Raw genomic sequence first — 26,856 nt, forward strand, 5'->3', positions numbered from 1 at the left:
TTTTCGATTTTACTGATAGATGGGATACAACCCTTTTGTAAGGGCTATCAGAATTATAGAAATGCGAACAAAAGGACTGGGTTTGAGTTTGGAGGTAAACTACTTACTCGCATCCAAACGGTTGAGAGCATGTTGCGTACGGAACATTGCAGCCTTCTTTACATCTAGCTGTATGACAAAATGATATGTCATTGATAGATAGTTTAGAATTACGAATCTGCTGATTGATATCTTACCCAGAGCCACTGTACCACTTTTTAATTTTACTGATAAACTCTCCATGAGTGCTATCAGAATCATATAAACTAGCCAGTACCCGGCGTCGCACGCCGGTTAAGCTGTAGCTGAACGCACTAAAGTCCTTTGGATGTTGAAGCTGGCTTAAAAAAGCGATCAAAAAAAAAAAAGAAGAAATCTCTACAACGTTTAACTCTAACCTTCCCCGGGTGTCTTATATTTTAACCATATTTGGATCGTGTACTGCCCCCCCCCCCCCCCGTTTAAACATAAAAAATGACAGACTAAACGACGACTTGAATATTTTTATAAGAAGAAAGAAGTGAACTAATTTCTTCTCTTGCTTGATATCGCCCTTTGAATGCTATGTTGTTGTCCACAAACTTTTTGATTTTTATGTTTTGATTTACTTTTGAAATATTCTTTTCTATGAAATGAAATTGTTTTGTTTCGAAAAGAATTCGAATGTCATTTATAAATACGATCGTTAAATACATTCGAAAACATTTAAAACAAAAGAAGAGAGAAAAAGACAACTCTGGGCAGAAATTAAAATTACTAAAATGTAGATGGGCCTTAAATTTCAAAACAAAGGCTGAATAAAGTCTAAACTAAGCTCTATCCGATCTTTTGCAAATGGCGCGAATCCAATGGAACAAATTTGTGGAGCAAGAGACTAAACGTCATAATTTTAAAACACAAACAAAGCGAAAACGAAAGTGGTGACACACAGACACACAAAGCACCGCTATTAATATATAGAAGTGTACAAGGAACTGGAAGAGTATTATTGGAATTCAGGCTATATTCTCAGACTTATTGAATACACCCCTGTGTCACAGACCCACTGGGACCCCATCCCCACTGGAAAATTTGATAAAAAGATGGTCCCCGGTGGGAAAATACCCTGGAATTTCAGCCCCACTGGGAAATTGACTTTGATTTCATCCCTGTTCGAAAATCAACGTCTAAAAATTACACTCCAAAACCATCCCCACTGGAATTTTTAGCCTTGGAACAATACAATTTCTATCCCTATTGGGATTTCGATAGAGATTTTTATCCTCGCTGAAGAAAAAAGTTTTGGAGCTGTGAGATTGAATATTTTTGAGCTTTTCGATCCCGAATGTTCAAGAATTTTTAGTTCAAAAATTAATTTGTTGAAAGATCATTTAGCGGAAATGAATGGCCCTTGCTATCAAATTTTTGACTTTGGTAAAAACATTACCTTGTAAGCAGTTGTGGCCACTCCATCCTTTTTTGCACATTTTAGCACCATCTTTAGGGTGACATGTATAGTGCCCTTTAATACTATCATCTGCTGGAATACATTTAGTATTACAATCGACATCGTGAAAATGAGTAGCACAATAAGCTCTATGGTAGATAAAAGAATAGCTTAGTGTTAGTAAGGTTGTATTGACCTTGACGGCAGAAAGAGACGTGCCACTGGAGTTTGAAAAGTGGACCCTGTCAGATGAGAACTTTTGGAAAATTTGGGCTCCTTTCAGAACTAAAAATCTAAATTTTTACCCATTTTCACGCTGTAAAGTAGCACAAAAATCGAGGCAAAAATCACTGAAAGTAGACAAAAAATTGTCCAAAATAACCAAAAGACGACCCTCTATCAGATATGCATCCTAAAAATTAGTAAATTTGGAACTCTGTCAGATTATCAGAAAAGTGTACCCTGACCAGTGGCACGTCCCCGTACCAAATTTTGCCTAGATGTCCCCCCCACCCCGGATTCAACCTATGGTTGTCTTATCTCAGACTCACTGAGACCCCCGCCAAACTGGAAAATTTGGCTAAAATTTGTCTATGGTAAGAATAGGAAAAATATGCTATACAATTTCAGTCATACTTAGAAAATTGCTTTTATTTAATCCGAAACCATTTCAAATGGATTTTTAAACTTTAGAAACAATTGAGATTTCGATAAAAACTTTCATCCCACTGTGGGAAAAATTATCACCAGGCCTGTGAGAAAGGGGTGTAAAAGTGTTGAAGATATATTGCCCGGAGGGGTACACACCTTTACAAAGTTTATCAATATTTTTCGACCTCAACAGTTTGAAACGTTAACTTGGCACTTTTGAAGCTTTTGGTGATACAAAGCAGTGCCGTAGGAAGCATTTCATATTGGGGGGGGGGGGGCTGAAGTTTAGTGACACCGCGAGGGCCAACCATGGTTTGGCCCGAGGGGGGAATTTTGAAAATTTGAGCTCTAGATTGCTTGAAAATACACTCAATTGTGACAATTATGACAAATTAAAAAAGAAAAACTTTGCATTTTGCAAAATAACCATTTTTGAAAATGCCCCCCAGTTGCTACGGCACTGCAAAGACATTCTGAAAATTTGAGATCAAAAGCTTTTTCCGTTCCTTTTTTATGGCTGTTTTACGGTCAAACCTCTCTTAACCCTATTCATACTAGGCTTTTAGGGGCGGTTCAGAACTAGGGGGGGCTTTTCCTGTACCACCCCTTAACTTTTGATCTAGTGGGTCTTTTTGGATGAAATTTGGCACACAAGATCCTTGTGACGTAAGGTAACTTTTGACAAAAATTTTTTTTGATGACGTCACTCATCATGCCCAAAGTGAGTAAAAACCGAAAATTTCCTTTGTTCTTATAAATAGCTATTGTATTCTAACAAAGGCTTTAGAAAAAAAGTTGCCTGAGTTTAAAATGCTTATTTTATCCTAAATATTCAATAAATTACGGTTTAAACGATATATTTGACAATGAAAATAAATTTGTATTGGAAAAGTGTCAATTTTTGTGACACCTTACTGTCAGAAATGTCATCATGCTCAAGGTGTGAAAATATTTAGGTGTCAAATTTTTTTTTATTTTGAAGCTAAATAAAAGTTAGGAATTTACAGAAAATTTCACGGCAAAAGCTCTATTATTTCAGGAGCTATTAGCAATAGTTTGACCTCCGAACAGAAAGAGTCCCCCCCCTAGTACGAATAGGGTTAAAAGATATTTTATCCTATCGGGCCTCGTTTCTATTCCGTTTCCACGGGATATTTCCACTTTGAAATTGAAAAATCTGAAGAACCGGAGGAGCTTTTTTTTGAGCTATATTACGAATCTCTCTATAATTCGAATGACTTAGACTTCACATTCGACTTCAAAGTAACACAATAAAACTAATACCTGATAGCGAAAGTGAGCACAGCATTTGCTCTATTGTTTTGTTGGTTGAAAACCTTCTTAATTGAAACACTTCTATTTGCCTTGGGCTCGATATCACCATTTGAATAGTCCAAAACGTACTTGTCTATGGTCTCATCTGCATTATTGGGTGGCAAATTGTCTTTGGGAATGAAATTAACATGGTTCATTAAAATGCCAATAGATAAACCAGTCTAGAAATAAATGTGTGTACAATCGAATTTTCATAACCCAAATATGCATGGGGAGCACGGATTCATGTGATCTGTGAAAAATTCGAGCTATATGGAGTAAGGTTTATAAGTCATTGCTAACAGAAGGGATAAGAAATTTGTTCGAGACATTAAATTTAAGGAGGTTCGAGCTAAAGAAATTTCACCGTATTTGAAAATTAACGTCTTTAAAAGTTAGTTCATCTAATGCTTCCAGCTCACCCAAATAGAGACTTATACGCATGCGTAATATATCGTTCTTTAAACCGCTATTTGTCAGATAGCGTGAATACAAAAAGTAATGAATATGAAGCGGTGGTAGTCACTGACGGCGGAGTATGTCGTTCTTTGATGGTTGGGGTTAGGGTTGGGGTTTGTCGTTCTTTTTGTCGCTTTTTAATAGTTATTTATTGTTCTGTTTAGATGGTCTGGAAACAGACAAAAGATGAACAGTCTCCAAGAAATTTATACTTACAAAGGCACCTTTAAATGTGAACTTCCAAGGGTTGATTACACCAGGACGCAGCTCTAAACCATTTTGGAATACTTTTGGAGAAGCATTCTTTTGGCTTATGGAGAGCACTTTAGTTTTCAATTCATGCAAGCCGCAATTGTCGAATGGGTGCGGATTGAGATAATTTTTTATACAAATATCAAAAAAGGCATTGCAGGAAAGATGACATCTTCCTCTCATTTTTAAGTTGAAACAACATTCACCGTTTAATAGTCTGCTTCCTGGATTGGCGTATTTTTTTAGTTGCAATTCAATAATGGTATCAGCATCTGTCATCTGGAATACAAAAAGTGAAATTTTACCTCATTTTGAGCCTTAAGCCTCCCTATCTTAACAATTGTTCCGCGCCGGGCCTTGGTAGCAGTTAGTGAGTCACAGTGCTCCTAGATTGAGACCTACAATATATTAGGGATTTTGCTTTATATTTGATAGGCTGGTGAATGAAAAATTAACTCTGGCGAATTCTAAATTTTAGGCCAGCGATTTCTTATTAAGCCCAGTGTATTTGTCGGCGTGGATATAAACTTGTTTAGACCGAATTGTAATTTTAATCGTGTCTTGGACTGGCGAAATTTTTCCGTTCGAGTGGCTTAACGAGCACTTTTATCTTAAATTGTTAAACGAATAAAATGTTTACAAAAAATATTACCTTAATATCCAGAGCAAAAAAGCACCAAAATAAGAAAGCCAGTAAATTAGAATACATTCCCTCAATTAAAATTCAATACAAACAATATGAATATTTCACTAATCGGCAATGAAGTAAGCTTAATGAATGAATTTACAAACAGACTGATGAAAAAATACACAGTAAACAAAAAAAATAGTTGAAAACAAATGGTGACAAACGAACTAATCACAACAATAAACACATCATTTAGAAGGATGTTTTCATTTGCATTGTTAAGTAAACAATAGTCTCCTAAACTTAATGAATAAATAACCAGTGAAATTTTATTGTACCTTGAATTTTCCTCCATAGTTAATAATCCATTACGAAATGAATGACATACACATTTCTTTATAAGAACATCCCAAAGTTTTGAAGCCTTGGGATGTTCTTATGGATTTCAATCCTAAAAATGTTCTTAACATTTTCTTGTTTTATGACCATTTTTACCCATTTTCCTAAGAAAAAGGGTGTTTTTGAGTCCACAAAGCCTTCAAATTGTTCTTAACTTGTTCTTAATAGTTTTGCCATCAAAGCCTTATGTTCTTATATAGTTTGTTCTTATAAAAAAAATCGTGCAATTCCACTCAAGAGTGCGAGTCCCTTTTTTGTATAAAGAGGTTCTTCAACATCTCTGTCATAACAGAAGTACAAAAATATCGCCATACACTCTTTTTTAATATAAGATCAATTAAATAAGAACAGACAGGCTCAAGAATGATGCCGATAAATAAGAATAATTTAAGAACAAAATCGAGTCTGGAATAGGCAAGTTAATAAAGGAATGGAGTTTTTGAAAACTAGATAAAATGTCAAAAAGAAATCCAACAATATATCCTTATAAAAAGAAAAGTTGAGGCTCTAAGTGCCAAAAATAGATTGTATTACATTTGAATGTTGCTAAAACGTCTATAAAACATATTTTCAAGATAATTAAACTACCAACTTAGATATAGCGAAGAAAAATCGAGCAAAAGAGTGTGTGTTGAAAGAATAATATACGAGAATGTGGATCTATACTTGAGTGAAGAGGACTTAAATCTACCGTCACCGTTAGGGGTCCAAAAACAACACATTTTTTAGGTTTTTGTCTAATTTGACTGAATACCTTACAAAGATTATTTATAAGAACATCCATAATAATCGGATTTTTTTGAGTTCTGAGGCAGAAAGTGTTCTCAACATGTTCTCATATTTCTTAAAATCCCTTAAAATGTTCTTGATTTGTTCTCAACATTTTGGCCATCGAAGCCTTTTATAATTTGTCCTTAATAAAACATCGATCACCACTTGCAGCTTAAACCATATACCCATGTTTTCAGTCGTCGTTGTCTTTTTGTTCACACCCCTGTCTCACGGCCCCGGTGGAACTTTTTCCTAAGCAGGAATAAAAATCCATATTGAAATTCCAATGGGGAAGGAAATTCTATTGATCTAAAGTCAAAAATTCCAGTGGGGATGGTTTTGGAGTACATTGAATTTCAAATAGATATGAAGTCAAGGTAAATTTCCCAGTGGGGCTGAAATTCCAGGGTATTTTCCCACTGAAATTTTTGACAAATTTTCCGTGGGGCTGGGGTCCCAACGGATCCGTGAAACAGGGGTGTTTCTTCGTAAGTAAGAAAGCCTTGCCTGGATACCAAGTCATACAGACCATTTTCTTTAATTTCTGATTTTTTTTTCGATATTCCGGCGATGGCGGATTTGCAGGCGCCCACGCTAAGATTCAAAAAGAGCTCAGCCTTTAATGTGCCGCAACCTCTCAGCAGGCGAGCTTAGCGGCCCTTACGGGTAAGAATGTGTATTTAATTTTTGTATTTTATATACTCTCTCATTCATCGATATAAAAACAATCAATCAGGCAGACCACCTATATGTCAAGACAAAACAAATACGGATGTTTTCTTAATGTCTAGTTTGACTTCGACTTTAACGTTATTCCTTTTTGAAGAAAGTCGATAAAACATTCGACCGTCTTAGGTCAATCTAACGCCTACTTGTGAACTTGATGCAATGACTTTTCTATTCCTTTTTCTAGCTAAAATTTCAAAATGCCTACTTTCTGTCGGGTTTACGTTGCAGGAAGGAAACTCTCCATTTGAAATTATCTCTGGAACTATCAAGTATGAAAGCTACAATCTCAGTCAAAATATAATGAGAATTTTGGTTAATTCCTAGTATTTAATAATTTAAAGATGGGCGAGAAAGTCGCTTTTAGGCTTTTAGGCGGACCCTCAGGTTCTAAGGTCGTAAATCTTAAGTTTAATGTTAAAACTACCCTTCTAATCTAAGTTGGATCGCTTCCAAATCATTTGTGGCTATAAGATCTCGTGGGAATTGTAGAATCGTTTATAACCTGTCAAATAGTCGAAGAGGATTTCGAGTCGCAAAATCTAAGCTTTTCAAAATTCTTATATAAATACGCAACAATAAAAAGAAACATAAAAATTCGGACTTGATTTTTCAGATGCACTTTGGAGTTTTTAATCATTAATAAATAGAGTGGGTGGAGAGAAAGGTGCTGGAAAGAATGTGTTTGGAATGGTGAAAAGTGATATGAAAGTGGATTGATCAAGATATTGCTTCCGTTTTAGCGCAGATATCAGACAGATCTCACGATGTCATAAATGCTATAAATAATAATGTTATTATTTTATATAAACTTTCCAATTTTGTTTATTTCACCCTTTCCGACAACCAGTGAAATGCACCTTTGAAGAAAAATTATAAAATATTTCGCACCGACATCTCAGGTTCGTTTAGTAAACCTTTCTTACTCAAGGTTTCTGCTCTTTCCAACGGTAGCTGAACGAATTCTTGGGAAGACTTAGCTCTTAAGATATTCTCGTTTGAAGTATGGTCAGTAATTTTGGCCACCCAGTGGCAATCGTATCCGGAACGGGTTCAAAAACTATCATATTATTATAGAGTATGGAGTCTCTTTATCTCAAACTTCTAGAAGAACTCGAATGTTTCTCAACTCAAATAAGCGTTACGATCCCTTCACTTTATAATGTTTTATAAACCATACTACATAACTCGAAATTTCCTTAACTTGAACAAATTTGTGTTCCCCGTGCGTCACGGCTATTCACAGCGGGTGGAGGTGTTGGGGATGAGGGGAGTTTTAACAAATTAAACAATTAACAGATTAAAGCAAAATAGAAAAAGAAAAATGCAGTCTCTCGAGACTGGGTTGAAAAGATTAATAAAAGATTTAGACAGTTATCTATTTCGTACTCAAATCAATTGTTAATTTTTGTCACTGTCGAAAGCCGTGTACGACGATACGTTAACGGTATTATCATACGGTATTAATATTATTCTTGATATGCGTAAGTCATTTTTCTAGCGGAAACACCCTAAAAAGCCGGGATTTGACCTCTCTCTGTTACTAAAAATAGAAAAACAGAGGTCAAAAACCGGCTTTTTGGGTGCTTCCGTTAAAAAATATGACGTCATCTTGACTTACGCATATCAAGAATTAGTATATAACTTCGAATAAACACCCGCCATCAAACGCTCTTGGAGAGGCGTTTTTATTAAACAAGCAGTAATAGTAGTGTAAGGAAGAATCATTCCGGGGGGGGTACTTAGGGGGGGTTTCAGGGGGTACCCGATTCCGCAATTCCGCCAATTCTTTCTCCAATTTCCGTCAAACCGTCTAAAAATGAACCGAAATTCCGCCACCGAAAATTCCTTTGAAATTCAAGGTTTTTGTCAAAAATTCCGCTAATTTTGAATATTTTTTGCCAATTCCGAAATTCCGCAAAATGTTTTGCTAAATTCCGTTTTTCCGCACTAAAATTGTCTATTTTTCCGTCTCCGTCGAAGAACCCAATTTCCGTAATTCCGTCTAAATTTTCGCCAAATTCCGCCACTCCGTCCGAAAAAAGGGCCGATTCCGCTCCTCCGCCAACCATGAACCCTCCTACTTAGGCAAATGGAGGGTACGGTATGTCCAAAGTCCCGTTAAAATGAAATTGCAGTCCCACGAACGGTCGGAAAAATAGGAAAATTTCAACTGTTTACCCCTGAAAAGATCGAAATTTGATCAAAATTGGGGAATCATTCGACGAAGACGAAGGGATATATCTCGCCTCGTACCCAAAGCAACTTGTGTTGCTTTAGCACTTTCTTATTTAATCGATACATATGATGGGGGCCTATGATGGAAGTGATACGCAATCACCTGCAGAATTATCAAATAATGAGATCAACGCCTCCTACCTAACGCCTGAAAGCTATGTCTAAAAGCGAAACAACCCGCCCCACTAAAACCAAAACATCGAATATGCCGCTAGCCGCCGGCGAGTTTCAAATATAGCCACTTCGGGGCTTTGAAATCAATGTCTCCGAGTAAGTTGAACACGAAAGTTTCTTCTAACATGCTCCACAAAACGCCCTTGATAACACCATACACTTTTCACCACCGCCTCAGATATTGCACTCGTGCTTCTTTCTTGCAGTCTTGCACCTCTTGGTGCTTTGGACGTTGGAGGAACCTCTTGCAAAATGTGTTGGGTTTTGTTTTATGAAGGATTACGTACTATTTAGCTAGTGTATTTCTTTTTGTTTTTTATTTCTTGATTTTGTTTCTCTTATTTCTTCTTCACTGGATTGGCGTTTGTTGTGTATAGCTCTCGACAGACTGAACCGGACTGTCCGGCCGGTGTATTTGTCCGGTGGCAAAAAGTATCCTTTCGCTACACTGGACGCAATAAGTCCGGTGTTGCATACAGGGAATTTTGGACGCCGGACATTTATGAAACAAAAAATTAAGAAACACCGGACGCACCAGACTTGTCATGTCCGGTGTTTTGATTGTCCGGTGGGAAAAAGTATCCTTCTCTGACACCGGACATCCGACTTCCTTAAGTCCGGTGTAGAAATTGTCCGGTGGTAAAAAAAATTCTCATTTTACACCGGACTTTCGCGTGTCCGGTGTTCGTTAAGTCCGGTGCGTCGGCAGGGTCCCCACAGCACAGGCTGACAGGTGCATATAATTTCTATTTCTATTTGGTTGAGTTGCAGGAGGCTTTAGAGGCCTATTCTCACAACTAAAGGCGCTTACTAATGAGCGTCCCGTCAGCACCTTGAACTGACTACCCAATTCCCCTCACATGGCATGATGGGTTGAACCGGGCGAAGGAACGTTCACTTGCCAAGTCAAGTGAACTGCCGTGAGTGGGAATCAAACCCTGGCCTCCTACACAGAAGCCAAGGTCGACTACCACTATAGGCCTTTTTTCAAAGAGGACGTCCTGTTGAATAATTATGTAGTCCAGCCATAAAAACAATGATAGAGCCATGCATATACTGTATCATCAGTCAGGGAAATCCCTCAATTGCCGTATACTGCAATTGCGGTAGTTTTCATTCGTGTTTAGCCTACAAAGGCTTATAACGACTACATATAGTGCTGGTCGACAAAGATAAACAAACATCGACTATAAAAAATCGTACGAGAAGAAAGCTTTTCTTTATTAAAAGAATCTGATCTACGGAAAATATATTTTGTCTGTGCGTTAAAAAGATATGATCAATTATGTACAAAAATTGCCTGTTTTTTCCTTGAATCTTGAATTCTGATTTTTGAATGTACTGCAATTGTATATGAAAATTGTAAAAACGTGAGGTTTATACTGCAATTGCAGTAAAAATTTACTACCGCAATTGAGGGATTTCCCTGACTGATCATGCATTATTGTAGTAATAATTATGCATGGTTTTATAAAACCAAAAACATAACATCTGAAATTCAATCAACAATTTTTAAATTTTAATCCCTCTTTTTTCTTTTTTGATAGATTCTTGCAGCACTTGATAAAGAATCCCCCTTATTTTAAAAAAATTACGAAAATCCCCCCCCCACCTTTTTTTTAAAGGCAATTTTTTTACTCCCCCCTTATTTTAAAGGGGCAGAAACCATGTTTTTTCCTGACAGCCTGAAATTCAGCCTGAACTCCCAGGTCTTTAGAGGATAAAGATGAAAGTTAACTATGTTTGGTTTACATCTTTTTGCATAAGATTTCCTTTCCTGTACTAAGATTCTTGTGACTTTTTTGGTATATTTTTCTGCTATTTTTCCCGGTTTAGCATGCTAAGCCGACATTATAGCTAAACTTCCTTTGGTAACAGTACCTCATCTTCATTGAAAACTGGAAAACTCAAATATGGATCAGTGGTAGGTATATGTATAATTATGGTTTTTGAATGTTACCTTTCAGGTTCTTGAACTAGTTATATCATTGCAGCAGTGATGGATGAAAATATCCCTGCAATAAAAAAACCAAGTGTACTTTTGAAAGTTGAACCCAATAACAACTTGCAGAAACAATTACTTGTAAAACCATTGAAAAAGGGGATTCCACCGTCAGATTTGAAAAAAAATACATATCGAATTGAAAAATCGAACATTCTAGATCAAGTGAAGAACTTTTTACCACAATTAATCACATCAAATGAAGCATTGCTTTCGATGGACACTGAAGAAAAGGAAAAACTAGACATTGAAAATGTTGATGAATGTGATAAAGTGATTGAAATGAACCTATCTGTTGTTGATAATGATATATTGTTGTCCGATACTGATTCTGAGTCCAGTGATGATAGTGAAAACGAAAGTGAACCTGAAAATTTAAATCAACCAACGCCAAAGCTGATTCAAGAAGTTCCGCGTGCAACATTGAATGATGCTGCTAGTAATAACATCAATATTAACTCCAAAACGTGAGACAGAAGTGTGTTGGAAAAGTTTTAAATCCAGACTTGCTTTATATGGCCAGTTCTTCTTGACTGCTGAGCATTTTTAAAGCTTTTTGCCTCTGTTTCAAACACTGCAATTGATAAACGCTTATTATTTGCATGGTCAATGTTTTATAAAATCAAAGGAGTTATTTTTTTGAAGAAAACTAAATGCATTTCCATTCGGACTAAAATTGACTATAATATTGGGCCAACCTTGTTTGATTCATAAGCATTCGATCTTCTTTTAAGTATATATTTTTTGTACATTGAGATGTATTACTTTCATGCTTACATTGAAAAGAATGTTTATTTTTTACAAACTTTTTCTGTTTTGTTTATATTATCCGAAAGGTAAAGAATTGCACAATTAGGGTGGAGTGTGTTCTGCAAAACCTTTGATCAATTTCTTAAGTCATGATTTCACAGAAATTTACAAAAGGTTAAAAACAAAAATGAATTTGTTGGTTTCCTTAATTGTGTTCACACAAAGACTTTACTTGCTGTGCGAAAGAATTATGTTCGTTTTTTGTACTCCTGAAGTTTATAAGAGTTTGAAAAGCTTTTAACAATTACAAAGGTTGGCTTTTGGTTTAGTATATAATCTTTGCACATTCAGGGCTCGAAATAACGGTCGGACATCGGACATTGTCCGACCCAAATAGCTTCATGTCCGACCCAAAAATCATAATTTTCAAGCTAAAGCAACCCTGATCGGACATTTTGTCCGACCCACTTGGAATCGTTATTTCGAGGCTTCCATTTTTTTCTTCATTTTTTCTAAGCAAAAACAAACAAAAATTTATAATTCACAATATTCAAATCTGTTCAAATCAACACAAAATCTAAATATTAGTCAAAAAATACAAACAAAAGCATGGAATCGATATCAAAAGATTGGGTGGATATGGCTGATACAGGGACATGTGATTCCCGATGGATCTTTCGTGATTACAAATGTGAGAAATACATGTTTGCTGAAGACTACGATCGCAATGAAATCAAAATGAGAGTATTGGAATCCCATAGAGTCAAAGATACTATTGAAAAGGCAGGTTCATTTTGATTTGAGTCTACCCTATATAGTATAGTTCTTTAAACATTCTTTAAACATTCTTTAAACACAGTTGTGTGTATGCAACGTTTCGACGGTTTGTCTAATTTTGTTTGTTTCTCTAATTTATTTTTAGAACCTTGGCTTGGATAACATCCCCAATTAATAATGATTTCCATTTAATCATTTAGAGAAAACGAGAGACGGGCATTCACCAAAGTCAATCACTTCAAGAAGCAGCACAGATCATAGATGAAATCGCTCACACGTTCAGTCTAGGGACGATCAGATTCATGGCTTATTCATTGATTAAGATTATCAAGAAATTATTCCAAAGAGTCTTGGTCAACAAAGAGGGAATAAAGCAAGTAAGAATCTATTCGTCCATTCATCTATTCGTTTATATATTCGTCCATTTATCCATTCGTTTATCTATTTGTCTATTCATCCATTCGTTTATCCATTCGTTCATCCATTCATCCATCCGTCCATCCATTCATTTGACCCTTCATGAAACTTTCCTACTTATTTGAAGATTCTGATTTGCAGATCGAAATCTCAGATTCATTAACTTGTTCTCCATTTTTCTTTCACAATAGTTCAATGAATGCGCAAAGATGACACCCATTGTCTTAGTTCCAACACATAGCAGCTACTTTGATTTTTTGCTTGCGTCAGCCATTTGTTTTGCACTCGACCTACCTCTACCAGCAATTGTGGCCGGACAAGGTACGTCAATTTCTGATTTATCAAATGTTGGACTTATTTACAACCTTTCAGTAAAAAGAATTTTCAAATACTTAAAACAATTATCCCCTCAAAATTATTTTCCCCATGAGCTATTAGAATTACTGTAATTTCTTTCTGTCATAAGTATTTTGAAAATATTTTTGCCAAAATCTTATTGTCAAACTATATGAAATGTCTCATACATCTATATATACAGTCTGAGTCCATTGAATTCTTTTCCCTTTTTCCACCCTTTGTGTTAATTTCCACATCAATGTTGCATGATTTGAACTCAAAACTTCTACCAGCAAGAAATTGTAGCTAGGTTGATTAGATGTTGACATTTCTTTAGTCATAGAGAGTATCAGTGTTGTGTTTTTCTCAACGATTCGATTTTGAAAATATGAGTACAATCAGAAAGTCTCAGTACAAATGGTGCCCACCGAGACTTAAACGGAGAAAAAAAATTTTGGGAATTTTACGACCCTTAGCAGGACAAATTTGACCAATTTTGACAAAATTTCGATCTTTCAGGGGATAAAAATTTTCCCATTTTTCCTACCCATAGTGGGACTGAAATTTGATTTTCCGGTTTTTCCGACCCTTAGCAGCCCTTAAGGGCGGCACATACCGTACCCTCAATTTGCCTAAGTACCCCCCCCCCCTGGGAAATGGTGGAGGAAAACATCCTTCACTGTGCCCGATGGTGTACGAAGTATCTCTCGAAACGTAGCCATACGTAAATCTCCTAATCCAAGCCATGATAAACTTCTGATGCGAATATCACTGGGTCGACAAACTCAAACCGGTTTAGAGATTAAACAATCTACACGTTTTATTTTTTATTAGAACCCAGTTTATAAGAACATTGAGGCTAAAATTTGTCGAAAAATTAAGAACATCGTAAGAACATGCACAGCCTCAGTTTGGGAAAAAAATGACAAGAAACTACAATTTTTTCTTCTTTTCAAGTAGTTTTAACCGAACTTAGGGATGGATTTTCTAAAATCGAGAGTCAAATATTGTCCAAATTTAACCAATTTTAGGTGCTCTTTATTTTGCATGATATTGTCGATTTAGAGTAGTCTGAAAAATCAAGAACGCATTTAAGAACATTTTAGGCAGTTTTAGGCAAAATAAGCACATCCAGGCTCAGCCAAATTTTAGGTGTTCTAATAATAATAAAAAAAACGTGTATTCCCTTCTTCTTTTTCCAGATTTTTTGAACATAGCTGTTGTTAACCATTTGCTTCGTGGTTCGGGAGCTTTCTATATGAGACGATCGTTTGCGTCGGATACGTTTTACAGAAGCATCTTCACTGAATATGTTCAACAAATACTGTGTATTGGTGAGCGACCTGTTGAATTCTTTCCTGAAGGAACGAGGAGTCGAAGTGGAAAAGCTCTCCAACCGAAACTTGGTAAGTTACGATTCATGACGTAACGGTTTAATTCTTGATATGCGCGAGTAAAAAGATTACATCATTTTTCATATCGGAAACAGCCGAGAGAAAAAACGTAATTTCACCCATGTGTTGCTATTTTTAGTGACATTCAAGGCTCACATCCGGGTGTTTCCGATAAGGAAAATGATGTAATCTTGACTTACTAATATCAAGAATACGGAAGCACCCAAAATAACCCCGGCGTCTGCCACTAGTTTTACATACACTCTTTTTATTTTATAAGAACAGTGAGGCTCAAAATTGCCGAAAAATAAGAACAATTTTGAGTCTAGAATCACTCAGGTCCAAGCAATTTAAGGGGTCAAAGTAGTAAAAATTGGATAAAAAGCCTAAAATAGCTCGATTTCAACCATTAGATAAAGACTGGAGAAGAACAATTTGAGGCTCAAAGTGCCAAAAAATTTAAAAACAGCTGAGCCTCATAAAAAATTTACTGGTTCTTATTAAAAAAAATGTATTGTTCAGATTCAAAACTAGTGGCAAACACTTAGTCGTTTTTGGGCCCTTCCGTTTAAAACATTACCGCAATCGAAGGCGACTCGATGACTCCTCTTCTGAGTCTTTATGCCTCTCTGTTTGTTGACTTATACTTTTTGTGTCAACTGTTATGTTGTGTGCCATCACAAAGAAAAACAGCTTTTGTTTAAGTCTCGATAGCTCGAACACGCACGGGGAACGAAATTTGTTCATGTTATGGAACCTAGTTAATGAGGCATTCTTAACTGAAGGAACCAGGAAACTTGTTCGGGTACAGAGACATTCGCCTAATAGAGGTTCGAGTTACGGAGACTCTACTGTATAACTTTTAATTTATCTGTTCTTTTTTTGTAGGGCTTTTATCCATGGTACTGGAAAGTTGTTTTCATGGCTTCGTGAATGACGTGTCTTTCATTCCGATGAGCATCAGTTATGAGAAGATCACCGAAGAAATGTTGTATGCGTTTGAATTGGTCGGCATACCCAAACCTAAAGAATCTCTATCGGTAAGCTGCTTTTCTATTTGTTTTTTTGCATACAGTCAACTCCCTATCTCTCTAGTTCGAACCTCCACTATTCGAACTAAAATATTGATCTCCTCTACTGAAAATTAGTATAAAATACTCTCTGTAATTCGAATCTTTCTCTAATTCGAAGTAGAAAATCGAATTAGAGAGAGAGTCAACTGTACTTAGCTTGTTATGACATGAGACTTTCGGAAACATTCTTTCGTTCTCGGCATTCTCGACCTCAATTGGACTAGAATCTAACAATGTCACTCTATTTTGCTGATCTGTCTGTATCCTCAAAAATATTCTTTTTTGGCTAAAATTTGGTCTCCTTCTGACTGAAAATTGCCCAGTGAACTTAACAGCGCCATCCAGTCTATCAAAAAGCTATAAGTGGCCCCTTGGCTAATTCCTTTGGTGAATTTAATTCCTTAACTTGTTTCTTGATCTCTGTCTAAACACTGAAATCCTTCTCCTCATCCAGGGCCTTTTGAAAGCGCGTTCAGTTTTGACAACAGATTACGGGACAGTTAGCGTGACGTTCGGCAAGCCGATGTCGCTTATGGAATATTGTGGCAAACAAATTGATGGCATGGACTATATTCGAATACCGAGGTATGCTTTTTCTTTACGCTTTCCCTAAAAAAGCGTGCACTTTCATATTGTTTTCCTAGAGAAATCTTCAACTACAATGGTTATTGTACATGTGGTGTACAGCGGCCGTAACATGAAGGTAGAGCTATAGGTAGGTGCTCAAGGTCATGGGTTCAATCTCTGGCCGGGTCATACCAAAGACTTCGTACTTAGTAAAAAATGGTAATTGATTCCTCTCTGCTCGATGCTCGGCAATTAAAGAGAAGTAAAAGAGTAATATAAGTGGGGAAAAGAATGGTGCCCTCACCCAACCCCCTGCCTTACTTCGGGTAAACAGCTAAAGAAAAGGGAACTTTCTGTGGTTGCAAACTCACTTACTTACCATTGTACATGTCCTCGATGAAAAATGAAAAGAGTAAGTTTGAAGAGAATCCATACCATACGTTTCAAAACAGCGACAGGATTTCCATAGCCTAGTTAACTAAGCCCGTATTCACAAGGAAAGGACACACAGCTAATGACAATATTTTTCGACTTTAAAGATTTTTATATTTACGGATTTTAAGTTTTGCCTTGGAATACTGTAGTTATTCAGTCACAACTTACCATCATATTTATACTAATGACTGAATCAAACTAGCTTAGATGTCTAAGCCAGGATTTCCATTTTCTTTTTAGATGTGAGCGACATCTAAAAATATTCGGCCGTGGAGCTCAAGAGATGAAGATCGCAAAATATTTTGGTGAAAAATTGATTTTTCAACAGCAACAAAACTTGGTCATTTATCCTCGCGCTGTCGTCACTTATATAATGATGAGTCAGCACAATGATGTCTATGTGGGTATGTTTTGTTTTTGTGTCACCACTTTCATTTTCGGAATATTTTGTTTAAAAACAAGACTTAAAGGTGCAGCTTGCTCCACAAATTTATTCTAGAGCCGGGTTTAACTTCACTTGGCCCTTGTTTTGAAATTATTTTGAAATTTCTGACTTGGCTTGTTTGCCCATTTTTGCCTTTTTTTTTCTCTTTTCTTTTGTTTTACACTTTTTCGAATGTAATTAAAAACGACCTCATTTGATTAAAGACATTCGGAATAAATTGGAATGTCATTAATCAAATGAGGTCGTTAATTAAATTTAACCGCTAAAAATCGAGAATTTTTATGCCAAAAATGCATTCAAATATAGCGTTTTTGATTCTCTAAAACAAGCAAATAAAATTTTCGCAATTGTATTTGACTATCAAAAGTTACGGGCATTCTTGTTTCCACTGCAAATTATATCTGGATAGACTTTAAACATGAAAGGGGTCGCGGAACGAGCGTTACGTTTTCGCAAAGCGAAGAATCGTTAACTCTAGAAAGTTAACGCTTGCTGCGTTAGCTTCTATAAGTACAATTTGAGTACGTTTTATTACGCCATGTCACAGCTCAATTCCTAGTTTCCTGATTTTTTGTTTAAAACCGCCGCCGAGTGGAGTGCAGCTGTTGAACACATTATAAGCACTTTGGATAGTAGTAAATAATTATATCATTTTTATTATAAGTGTTGATTACCAGAAAAATTTAGCCAAAAAGGGCAATTATCTGAGATGAAAGAATGACAAATAGGAGAATATTTTGAAATAAGAAAACCAAAGGAAAAGTTATATTTAAAAAAGAGATGAATCATTTTCTACACTTTCATATATAAAACATTGGAAAAAAGGTCAACAATTATAGTATCCAAAAGATTAAAGTAAAAAACTTTCAAAACAGGGAAACAATTTCATAATATTCCAACAGAATGCAAAAAAGAAATTCCCCTAACAGAAGCCATTTTATAATTTCCAAAAGAATGCTGGAAAAGCAAAAAAAAACTTGGAAACAATCATAATTTCCAAAAAAATAAATGTCAAAAAGGAAAAAGTTGTCATGCCTGGAAATCACTAGAAACAATTTTGAGGCGAACATAAAAAAATGTTGTGTTTCCGGAAACCGGCCGGGTGAAAAAATGTTGTTCTAACCCGGCCGCAGACTTTTGGTTTGTGCATTTTAATCATATTACAAAACATATTAAAGATTAAAGAATTTAAAATTTATATCAAAGACTGGGTAATTACTGTTACACATTTGGGAGTCAGTGAAAGAAGGATTTCTTTATCCAGTCGCAAAACATTGAATATGCGATTTCTCGGGCTTCAATCAGTTATCAGTGGTAATATTTCGTTCTTTGGGCTTAAAATTCAAGCTTTTTTATAACTTCCCCCACCATATAAAGGGCTTTATCGTGTGTAAGCAACTCTCAACTCGGCGGGTGCGACGCCGGGTGACGGTAAGTGATTTGCGTATGATGTCCTTTGTCATTTCATTGACATAAAATAGAGCATATTTTTTCGATAAGCATACTGATTAATATTGGACTACATGTATCTTCACTCCATATCTCGAAATCGCCATCTTCGTTCATCGTCGGCGATTCTGTAAAGTTGTCATCAATTATGATTCTGATTGTATTGTTGAATGTAAAGGGTGGCTGTTTGAAGTTAGGTTTCTTTTCTTTGAAAAAGGCAATCACATGAACTTGGTTATCACCTGCGATCTCTTTTATTTCCTGGATTATTCCTGTGGTGTTTGTTACTGTTGTTACGCTTTTTTCAGATGTTGTGTTGTAGTATGGAGTTAGATCTTTGAAGAATATCCGTATCCTGCATAATATCTCGGTAAAATTTCTACGTGATTTGTAATCGTCTGTAAGTTTATCAGCAGAATATATCGTAGCGTTTATGGGAAAGTCATATAAAAATTTCATTAGGAATTTAACATCTTGAAATATATTCATAGTAAAATCAAACTCATACAAATTCCATATGAATACATTTGTGTCGTTTGATATTTTGCATTCACTTTTTATTTCTCTAGTATACCTCTCGCGCCAATTGTGTTGAGGGTTCTTGGCGAGATCAAGTAAGATGTTATGTAGGTGAGGGTTGAAAGCTGTATGTCCCAAGAATCCATAAATGACTTTTTGATTGCCAAGCCATTTTTCGCCTTCGTGGCAAAGTAGAGATGGCGTCGCACATGAAATAACAATGTTATGTTTTTGTCTTATTTCTTTAAGTTTTTTCCCAAAGTTGAATTCCCCTTTGGATAATAGCTTCATGATAAATTGAAAACTAACAAACAACAATGTTTGCTTCATTTCATCATTGGTTTGAGGTATATGTGATAAAAGATTCAAAATTTCGTTATCATCTGTGTTCGTTATAGCCATCCACTCTGTCTGAAGAAATCGAACGTAATTTTCTTCTGTTTGGCGTATACAACGGTTCGAAATTGGTGAATAGATCCATATTTCAAAACAAGAATCCTCAAGCAAAGACTTGATAAAGTATCGTAATTGCAACGAAATATTCTCAAGCATCTCATTCCTTGAGTAAAATATCGAATCGTCTTGAGTATCACTATCGGCAATATGAGGGATGATGGTGATATTTTTCCTGTCAGTACATAACAATGATTCCCCGCAAACATCAGTTGATTGTTGAAAAGTGCAGATAATCGCAAGAATTCTGATCAATTTGAAGACGTTCATAATGGCTTCTCTTGAAAGAAACTACAAAATCATTTACATCGACACAATTTATATTGAAATTTTAAAGAGCTGTTTAATGAGACACTATTGTCTTTAATTATAAGTTTAATCGATTCCTCATTATTCATGATATGCACCACTGCAATGTCTTCTGACATTACATCATGGACCCAATAGCTGATTGGTTGTAAGTGACGTAAAATCAGTCAGTACGTCACTTTCAACCAATCAGCTGTTGGATCCGTGGAAGACATTGTAATGGTGCATATCATGAATAGAAAAATCTGTATGTTATGTTCTGAGATTACATATCTTTCATTTGATCATTAATTTTTTATTTTTTGTATAAAAGTGGTAGGTAAATTTTAAATCTATATATTAATAGCCCGGTACTAGGTTTGCGAGGTGACGGGTATGTCCGAGTCGAAAATCGAAAATCGACCCTTTGAGAGACAAAATTTTGGTGATTTTGGGACCCTTTGAGAGACTTTTTCCTAAATTTTGGTCCATTTTTTCCAAATTTTGGTTTGATTTTCACCAAATTTTGGTCAAAATTTTTGGAAATCATGACCCTTTGAGAGAGAAATTTTTGATTTTCGTGATTTTGGGACCCTTTCAGAGACTAACTTTTGAATTTGTACCCCTTTGAGAGACTTTTGAGGAATGAGAAAAGGTACCCTTATGGCTCGCACATACCCGGCACCCATTTTGCCTAAGTACCCCCCCCCCCCCGGGATTAATAGCCGTAGTCTGTATGTCTGTTTTATGTTTTCTGTTTGTCACTTTCGTTTTCGCAAGCAATGTTTTTGTTCTCGATAAGTTTGTTTTGATTGACAGATGGGATAGAGCTTGGTTTAGGCTTCATTCAGCCTTTGTTTTGAAATTTAAGGTCCATCTACATTTAGTAATTTTAATTTCTGCCCAGAGTTGCCCGCGCCTTTGTATTTCTCTCTTTTTTTGTTTTAAATGTTTTCGAATGTAATTAACGATCGTATTTATTTATAACATTCGAATTCTTTTCAAAACAAAACAAATTCATTTCATAGAAAAGAACACTTCAAATGTAAATCAAAACATAAAAATCAAAAAGTTATAAAAACATTCGTTACAAGTCGTCGTTACTGTTAAAAAGTATGTACGTCATTTTTACATGTTTTAATTCGGAAAGTTATGACAAGGGTTTAAAAAAGCAACTTAGAATTGTCTTATTTTTTTCAATCTGATAAAAACAAAGAGTTACACTATTCTTTGTGACTTTCCCACGTTTTCCTGTAGAATTGTCATTTCAACTGGACGGCATATTTAACGCGAGCGAAGCGAGAAAAATAACCTGCAGAGTCGTTTCAAACGCAGTAAACGATGCTCTTTCTGATAACTTTTGACTTAAACAACAAATTATGTCAAATATGGTTAAAAGATAAGACACCCGGGGAGGGTCAAGAGGGTGAGAGTCAAACATTGTAGAAATTTCTTTTTTTTATTTGATCGTGCTTTTTGGCCGCCAGCTTCAACATCCAAAGGACTTTTAGTGCGTTCAGCTACGGCTTAACCGGTGTGCGACGCCGGGTACCGGCTAGTTATTTTATAAGAACCAAACGAATCATTTTCTTAGTCTGATCAATTTGTGATCGATTCGTCGAATTTTTCTGACTTTGACCACAAAGATGTGTATCCATAAACTCTCGATTGTGATTGAGCTCAATTTTCGATTAATAAATTTCGAATAATGTAAAACCAGAGATGAATGGTAGATTCTACCCCCTTCCCCACCCTGGGGCTCAATAGGGGTAACCTTTTTCATCTACAATAATTATCGATGTTACTCACGACCGTGTAATAATAGATGGCCAAAGGTATTCATGATATGCACCATTGCAATATCTTCCACGGACGCAACAGCTGATTGGTTGAAAGTGACGTATCTGGCTAATTTTACGTCACTTACAACCAATCAGCTATTGTTTCCGTGATGCAATGTCAGAAGATATTGCAATGGTGCTGCATATCATGAATTATTACACGCTGCAATGCAATGTCTTAGACTTTTGACACGTCATTTCTTGCTAAAAATGGAGTAGCTTCCTATATTTTCTGAGGTAGTTTTCGAAAGGGACTTTCTTGCTTTGGTTCTCTGAAAATAAAAATAACGATTGCGATCGTCTAGTCTGATGCTCTTGTTCTCTTTCCTTCTTAGAACATTTAGCGTTCAAAGTGGACAAAATCGGACACCTGTTGAGAGAATTAGGTTTTCGAACTTATGGATTTGAAGGTTCGTATGTATGAAAATGTGTAATGGGCTTTTCCAGGAAAAAATTTTTACCCCCACTGTTAAGGATATTGATTTTTCAAAGTATCGAACCCCCTGGATATCCACTCTTAAAAATATGCTCAACCCCCTGGATATCCTCTCTTATAAAGATGCTTACCCCTTGATATCCACTTTTGAACGAAAATTGTTAACCCCCTGGATATCAAATATCCTCAACAGGGGGGCACGGACTATTTCTGGAAAAGCCCAATCAAAGAATTCATTCTCTTCTCAGTTAAAATTGTGTTCTAGATACACTGTTTTTTTTTAACTTTTATTGATTTGTTTTATTGGTTCTATTGGATGTTAAAAAAGAGTTAATTAGGACGTTGTCTATGTAAGATGACAATCCGAACCATGAATAATATTCGAAATTCGATAATACAAGTAATGTTATCTTTATCTCTCTTTCTTTTATATTCTCTCCTCATTAGATCTGTTAACAAATTCAAGTGCCATTGAACAAGCGGTGAAATTCAGTGACATGGTTCTCACCTGTGATCACGAAACTAAAATAATATCACGAACAACATCCGCGTTCACCGATCCCAAGTTACGTACTACAGCACTGTATAACGCGTTCGGTAAAAGCGAGGAACTTCTTTCGAAAAGTTTGGCGTACATTTATTCATCATGTCAACGCAATAAACTGGTCCATCCGTTCTTGCTCCCCTCGTTAGTTTTACATTCCATCAAAGTTAGGAATGATTTGAATGGAGCACGGAACCTGTTCTGTTTCTTGAAACAAGTCTTCAGGATCGAGTTCATCTTCGATCCTGACAAAACCGGTGAACAGGTAAACGTTGAATGGTTTGTAGCCTATTCATGATATTCACCACTGCAATGACTTCACGAATATATGCAACCTTTCTGGTTTTTTTTCCACCAAATACGTCACTTTTTCTATTGTTTAAGTGACGTATTGGATGGAAGTTCTCAAAGTTCTCAGAAGGCTTTCCAGTTGTGCATATCATGAATATTAGACGTCACGGCTTTTTATCTACGTAGTAACGTCTATTCCACTTTGCGACATTTCCGAATCTTTGAAGTCCAGGTTTTCGGGCTCTGAGCATTCGATTTTTTTACCTCACTTTAAACTTTCAAAGCTACTGCAGTAGCAAAAAAATCGAATTTTCGTCAGAATACTTGAAAGGCTTCTTTTTTTCATCGTCATCTTGACGCTTATTTAGAATTTGCCATCTTTTGTTTTACTCCAGATTTCACTAAAAGGGGGGAAGGTGAAATTAAATTTTTATCGCGTGTAAGATACGCGTTTTTTAGATAGGAGCATCCAAAATTTTTGAAGCTTTCTGGTGTTCTTAACTTTTTTAGTTCTTAAGCCTTAAAATGTTCTTATTATTTTGGTTTGGACATCCTAGCTTTATGGTCTTTTATAGTTTCTTCTTATAAAAAAACGTGTAAAACTCATGACTTCATGAGTCTGTTCTGTTCCTTAAATATTCTCAAGTTTCAATTTGTGTCCCTTTATATGATAGGATTTCAATGAGACATTACCAAAGCTGCAAACAATCGGTTTGGTTTCTATGACTACCGCCGATAACCAAGTGGAACTGTGCCCAAAATGTTCATTCGAAATCGACTTCTTAATGGGTCTTGTGCAACCTTTCCTGGATGCTTATATGGTATGAAAACTATGTTACTAATTACCGGGCGAATGAATTTAATTTTTGTCTACATAAGTTTAAGATGTAAGTTACTTTAATGGGTTAAATTTTGAAATTTCAATCCTCGTATTCTTTTTCTAGATTGTATTGGTGAGCTTTCTACATGACACTTTTGAATATCCTCTGAAAATGAAACCGATGACCAAATTGCTACAACTGCAAGCTGCCAAGTTTATCAATTCTGGTAAAATATTAATATTAATTATAAGATTAAGGATCTTTACTTCGCAAGAAATGAAATTGAAGATCATTTGACATATCTTCCTTCATTTGCTTACACAATATTAAGAAAGAACAACTTTCTGCACTTTCGGTTCCACGAGAGCAAAAAGAATTGGTACCATGATCAAATGAATCACGTGCACATGCTAACGTGATCACGTCACGACATGTTGGTTGTTGGATTACAAGTAAACTCCTCTTTTTGGGATAAACGATCTAATCTGGTAATTTAATCAATACTTTTAACTTAAAATTAATTTAATTGAATATATGCCTCTTTACCACAATGGTAAGCCTTTCTAATTTTAGACAGATTAGCCGGATAATGGATGAGCTTTCATTGAATTTGTCACGAAAATGCTTACTACATTATTTAGAAGTAGTCAAGAGACTTTGAGAAACACGAAAAAATGCATCCATGTATAAAAAGGATCTGACAAACTCCAAAAATCTATTTTAAAATTTACAGAACTCGGATAAAATAATGCTCTCTTCCGCGGAGTGTAATTCACTCTCAAGCTCCCAAATTTCCCCTGAATTAAGTCTCTGCGGAAAAATGCCTCATTTTGTTCCTGTGCGGGGAAACAAAGATTTTCTTTGGAAAGTTTGAAAAACTTCTGCCTGATCGGTTCAGAAGGTGTTTTCATACACTAACATAGACTGGAGTCGTTTATAATGCGTGTAATACTAATAATACTAATAATAATAATAATACGGGATTTAGTTTGTATAAACGACTGGAAGAATCCGGTGTTCCAGCCTTATAGATACCCCGGCTAGCTACGCAGAAACTTGCGTAGCGAGAAAACAATTTATCAAGCAATAACAAACTCTCAAAACAAAATCAACTCAAATGAAAAACTTTCAATACACAAATCCACCACATGTTTTTCTCAAGAATTATTTTGAGCGTGAAAAAATTATAATTGCAAATATTGACACTTTTCTTTTGTTTGGAGTTAGTGCACAAAGGTTTCTAGACGACTAAAATTGTTCCCTTTATTACTTTTTGCTTTATTTCTACTATGTATGAATTAGTCGTCTAGCTTGCTAGACTAACACTAACACAGTTTGTTTGAAAAGATCTCAAATTGCGCCTATGAAACAGACCGACAATAAATTCTAAAATGTCTGTAAACATCAGGTTTGGTACACCCAAGCAAATTTTTAATCTTTTTCGTTTCGGGCCCATGTTAAATTCTTTTTCAGCATAATTTCCTATAGCAAAGAACAGTATTTTGGAAATTATAGAATCCAACATAGTTACGTTCTTTTCTGATTCTTTTCAGTGCAAATCTCATCTTTCGAATCGCTCTGTTTACAAACGCTGACCAATATCGTCACTTCACTGTGTAAAAATGGACAATTGCAAACCGTCAAAAAGTAAGTAATGCTTATAGCCCGTAAGAATATAACAAGTTTTACACTAAGTACTAGACACGTTTTATATATGAAGCCATAAATCCGAAGATATTTCATACTTAAAGGACATACACGTTTTTTTTTTTTAAGAAACTAGTTTTACCAAGCAGCCTCAATGTTTCTTAAGAAATCGGCCTTTTGAGCCTTAAATGTTTCTTACATGTTTCTAAACTTTTTGACATAATCAGCCTCATGGAAGGCTGGATTGGAAGGTTCTTAAGAAAAACCGAATTAAAAAATGTTATTTTCTAATTCTCAGCCTCAGCATGTTTCTTAGATTGTTTCTTATTTTTTAGGCATTCTGAGCCTCATGTTTCTTAAAAGTGTGTTTCTTAAAAAAAAAAACGTGTAATTTAATGTATCTCCTACCATTTACACAACAAAAAAAATTTCTACTTCGGCGCCGCGCGAGCAAAAATTTTGGAAAACCATTTTGTTGGCTTTTGTTTTGTCAGCACAAAGATGCGCCTCCTTTCTATAACATAAAAAGACTGTCTTTAAATCTCATGACCTATCAATTTTTCGTTTAGTGAAAAATTTGAAACGTTGATTAACGATGTTGACACGAAGAAATTGGACGCCCTGAAGAGATCTCTAGGTAATTCAAATTCTAAACACCCTCGTTCTTAATAACCTCTCAGGTCATGTATGTGTGCGAATACCTTAACTCACCGATCTATTTATTTTTCTTAGCACCATTCGTGTCAACGGAAATCGCACATCGAGTCGATCGCTCGAAACTATAGCAAACTATGGACGAAATTGCTTTAAAAGGAGTGAGTGAATTGGACTGCACGCATCCATGATATTGTTTTTTGTTATAAGGGATGTGAATCAGACTCAAAGCAAGCTTTTGGTATACAGTGGAGTCTTCATAACTCGAACACGCAAGGGAAACCCAAGGTTATTCGAGTTAAGGAAATTTCGCGTTATGGAGTAAGGTTTATATATAAGACATTGTTAACTGAAGGGACCATAAAGCTTGTTCGAGTTAAAGAAGCTTTCAAGTAATAGAGGTTCGAGTTAAAGCGACTCCACTGTAACTTTTTTCAACGCGAAATTGAATAAAAATGGTATATTCATGATCTTTGCATACCTACCATAATATCCTTCCTCGCGAAAGATTTTGATAACGTCAACGATTCCCAGTTCAAATACATGCATAGGAAACAATTGCGAAAGCGGACGTTGTTTTTAGTTCGATTCACATCCTTTATAAGAAAATAAATCAGAAGGACGCTGGCAGATATGGATG

The 26,856-nt window shown here is 35.8% G+C and overlaps 3 protein-coding genes across 3 annotated transcripts in view; 2 read left to right on the top strand and 1 right to left on the bottom strand.

Moving 5' to 3' along the window:
* LOC136804360 (fibropellin-1-like) overlaps nt 1-5,477 on the bottom strand; it is a 38,990-nt gene extending 33,513 nt beyond the window's left edge. Inside the window, exons 1-5 of the mRNA XM_067061076.1 lie at nt 4,794-5,477; nt 4,106-4,420; nt 3,401-3,612; nt 1,466-1,614; nt 108-168 (exon numbers count right to left, since the gene is read on the bottom strand). Coding sequence (XP_066917177.1) covers nt 108-168; nt 1,466-1,614; nt 3,401-3,612; nt 4,106-4,420; nt 4,794-4,850 — 794 coding nt within the window. The 5' untranslated portion in view covers nt 4,851-5,477. The remainder of the gene's footprint in view (nt 1-107; nt 169-1,465; nt 1,615-3,400; nt 3,613-4,105; nt 4,421-4,793) is intronic.
* A 5,599-nt stretch (nt 5,478-11,076) lies between these two features.
* On the top strand, nt 11,077-11,550 carry LOC136803853 (NOP protein chaperone 1-like). The gene has a single exon (XM_067060577.1). It carries the CDS (start codon nt 11,077-11,079, stop codon nt 11,548-11,550), a length of 474 nt encoding a protein of 157 aa, XP_066916678.1.
* A 792-nt stretch (nt 11,551-12,342) lies between these two features.
* LOC136804398 (dihydroxyacetone phosphate acyltransferase-like) lies at nt 12,343-26,405 on the top strand. The gene is made up of 14 exons (XM_067061116.1): nt 12,343-12,612; nt 12,807-12,983; nt 13,215-13,344; nt 14,562-14,765; nt 15,642-15,793; nt 16,281-16,411; nt 17,069-17,232; nt 22,159-22,233; nt 22,707-23,068; nt 23,769-23,915; nt 24,039-24,141; nt 25,469-25,562; nt 26,132-26,199; nt 26,295-26,405. Exons 1-14 carry the CDS (start codon nt 12,439-12,441, stop codon nt 26,345-26,347), a joined length of 2,034 nt encoding a protein of 677 aa, XP_066917217.1. The 5' UTR covers nt 12,343-12,438; the 3' UTR covers nt 26,348-26,405.
* The last annotated feature ends 451 nt before the right edge of the window (nt 26,406-26,856 follow it).

Source organism: Clytia hemisphaerica, unplaced genomic scaffold (assembly GCF_902728285.1).
Source record: "Clytia hemisphaerica strain Z4C2 unplaced genomic scaffold, Clytia hemisphaerica genome assembly, whole genome shotgun sequence".
Lineage (NCBI taxonomy): Eukaryota > Metazoa > Cnidaria > Hydrozoa > Leptothecata > Clytiidae > Clytia > Clytia hemisphaerica.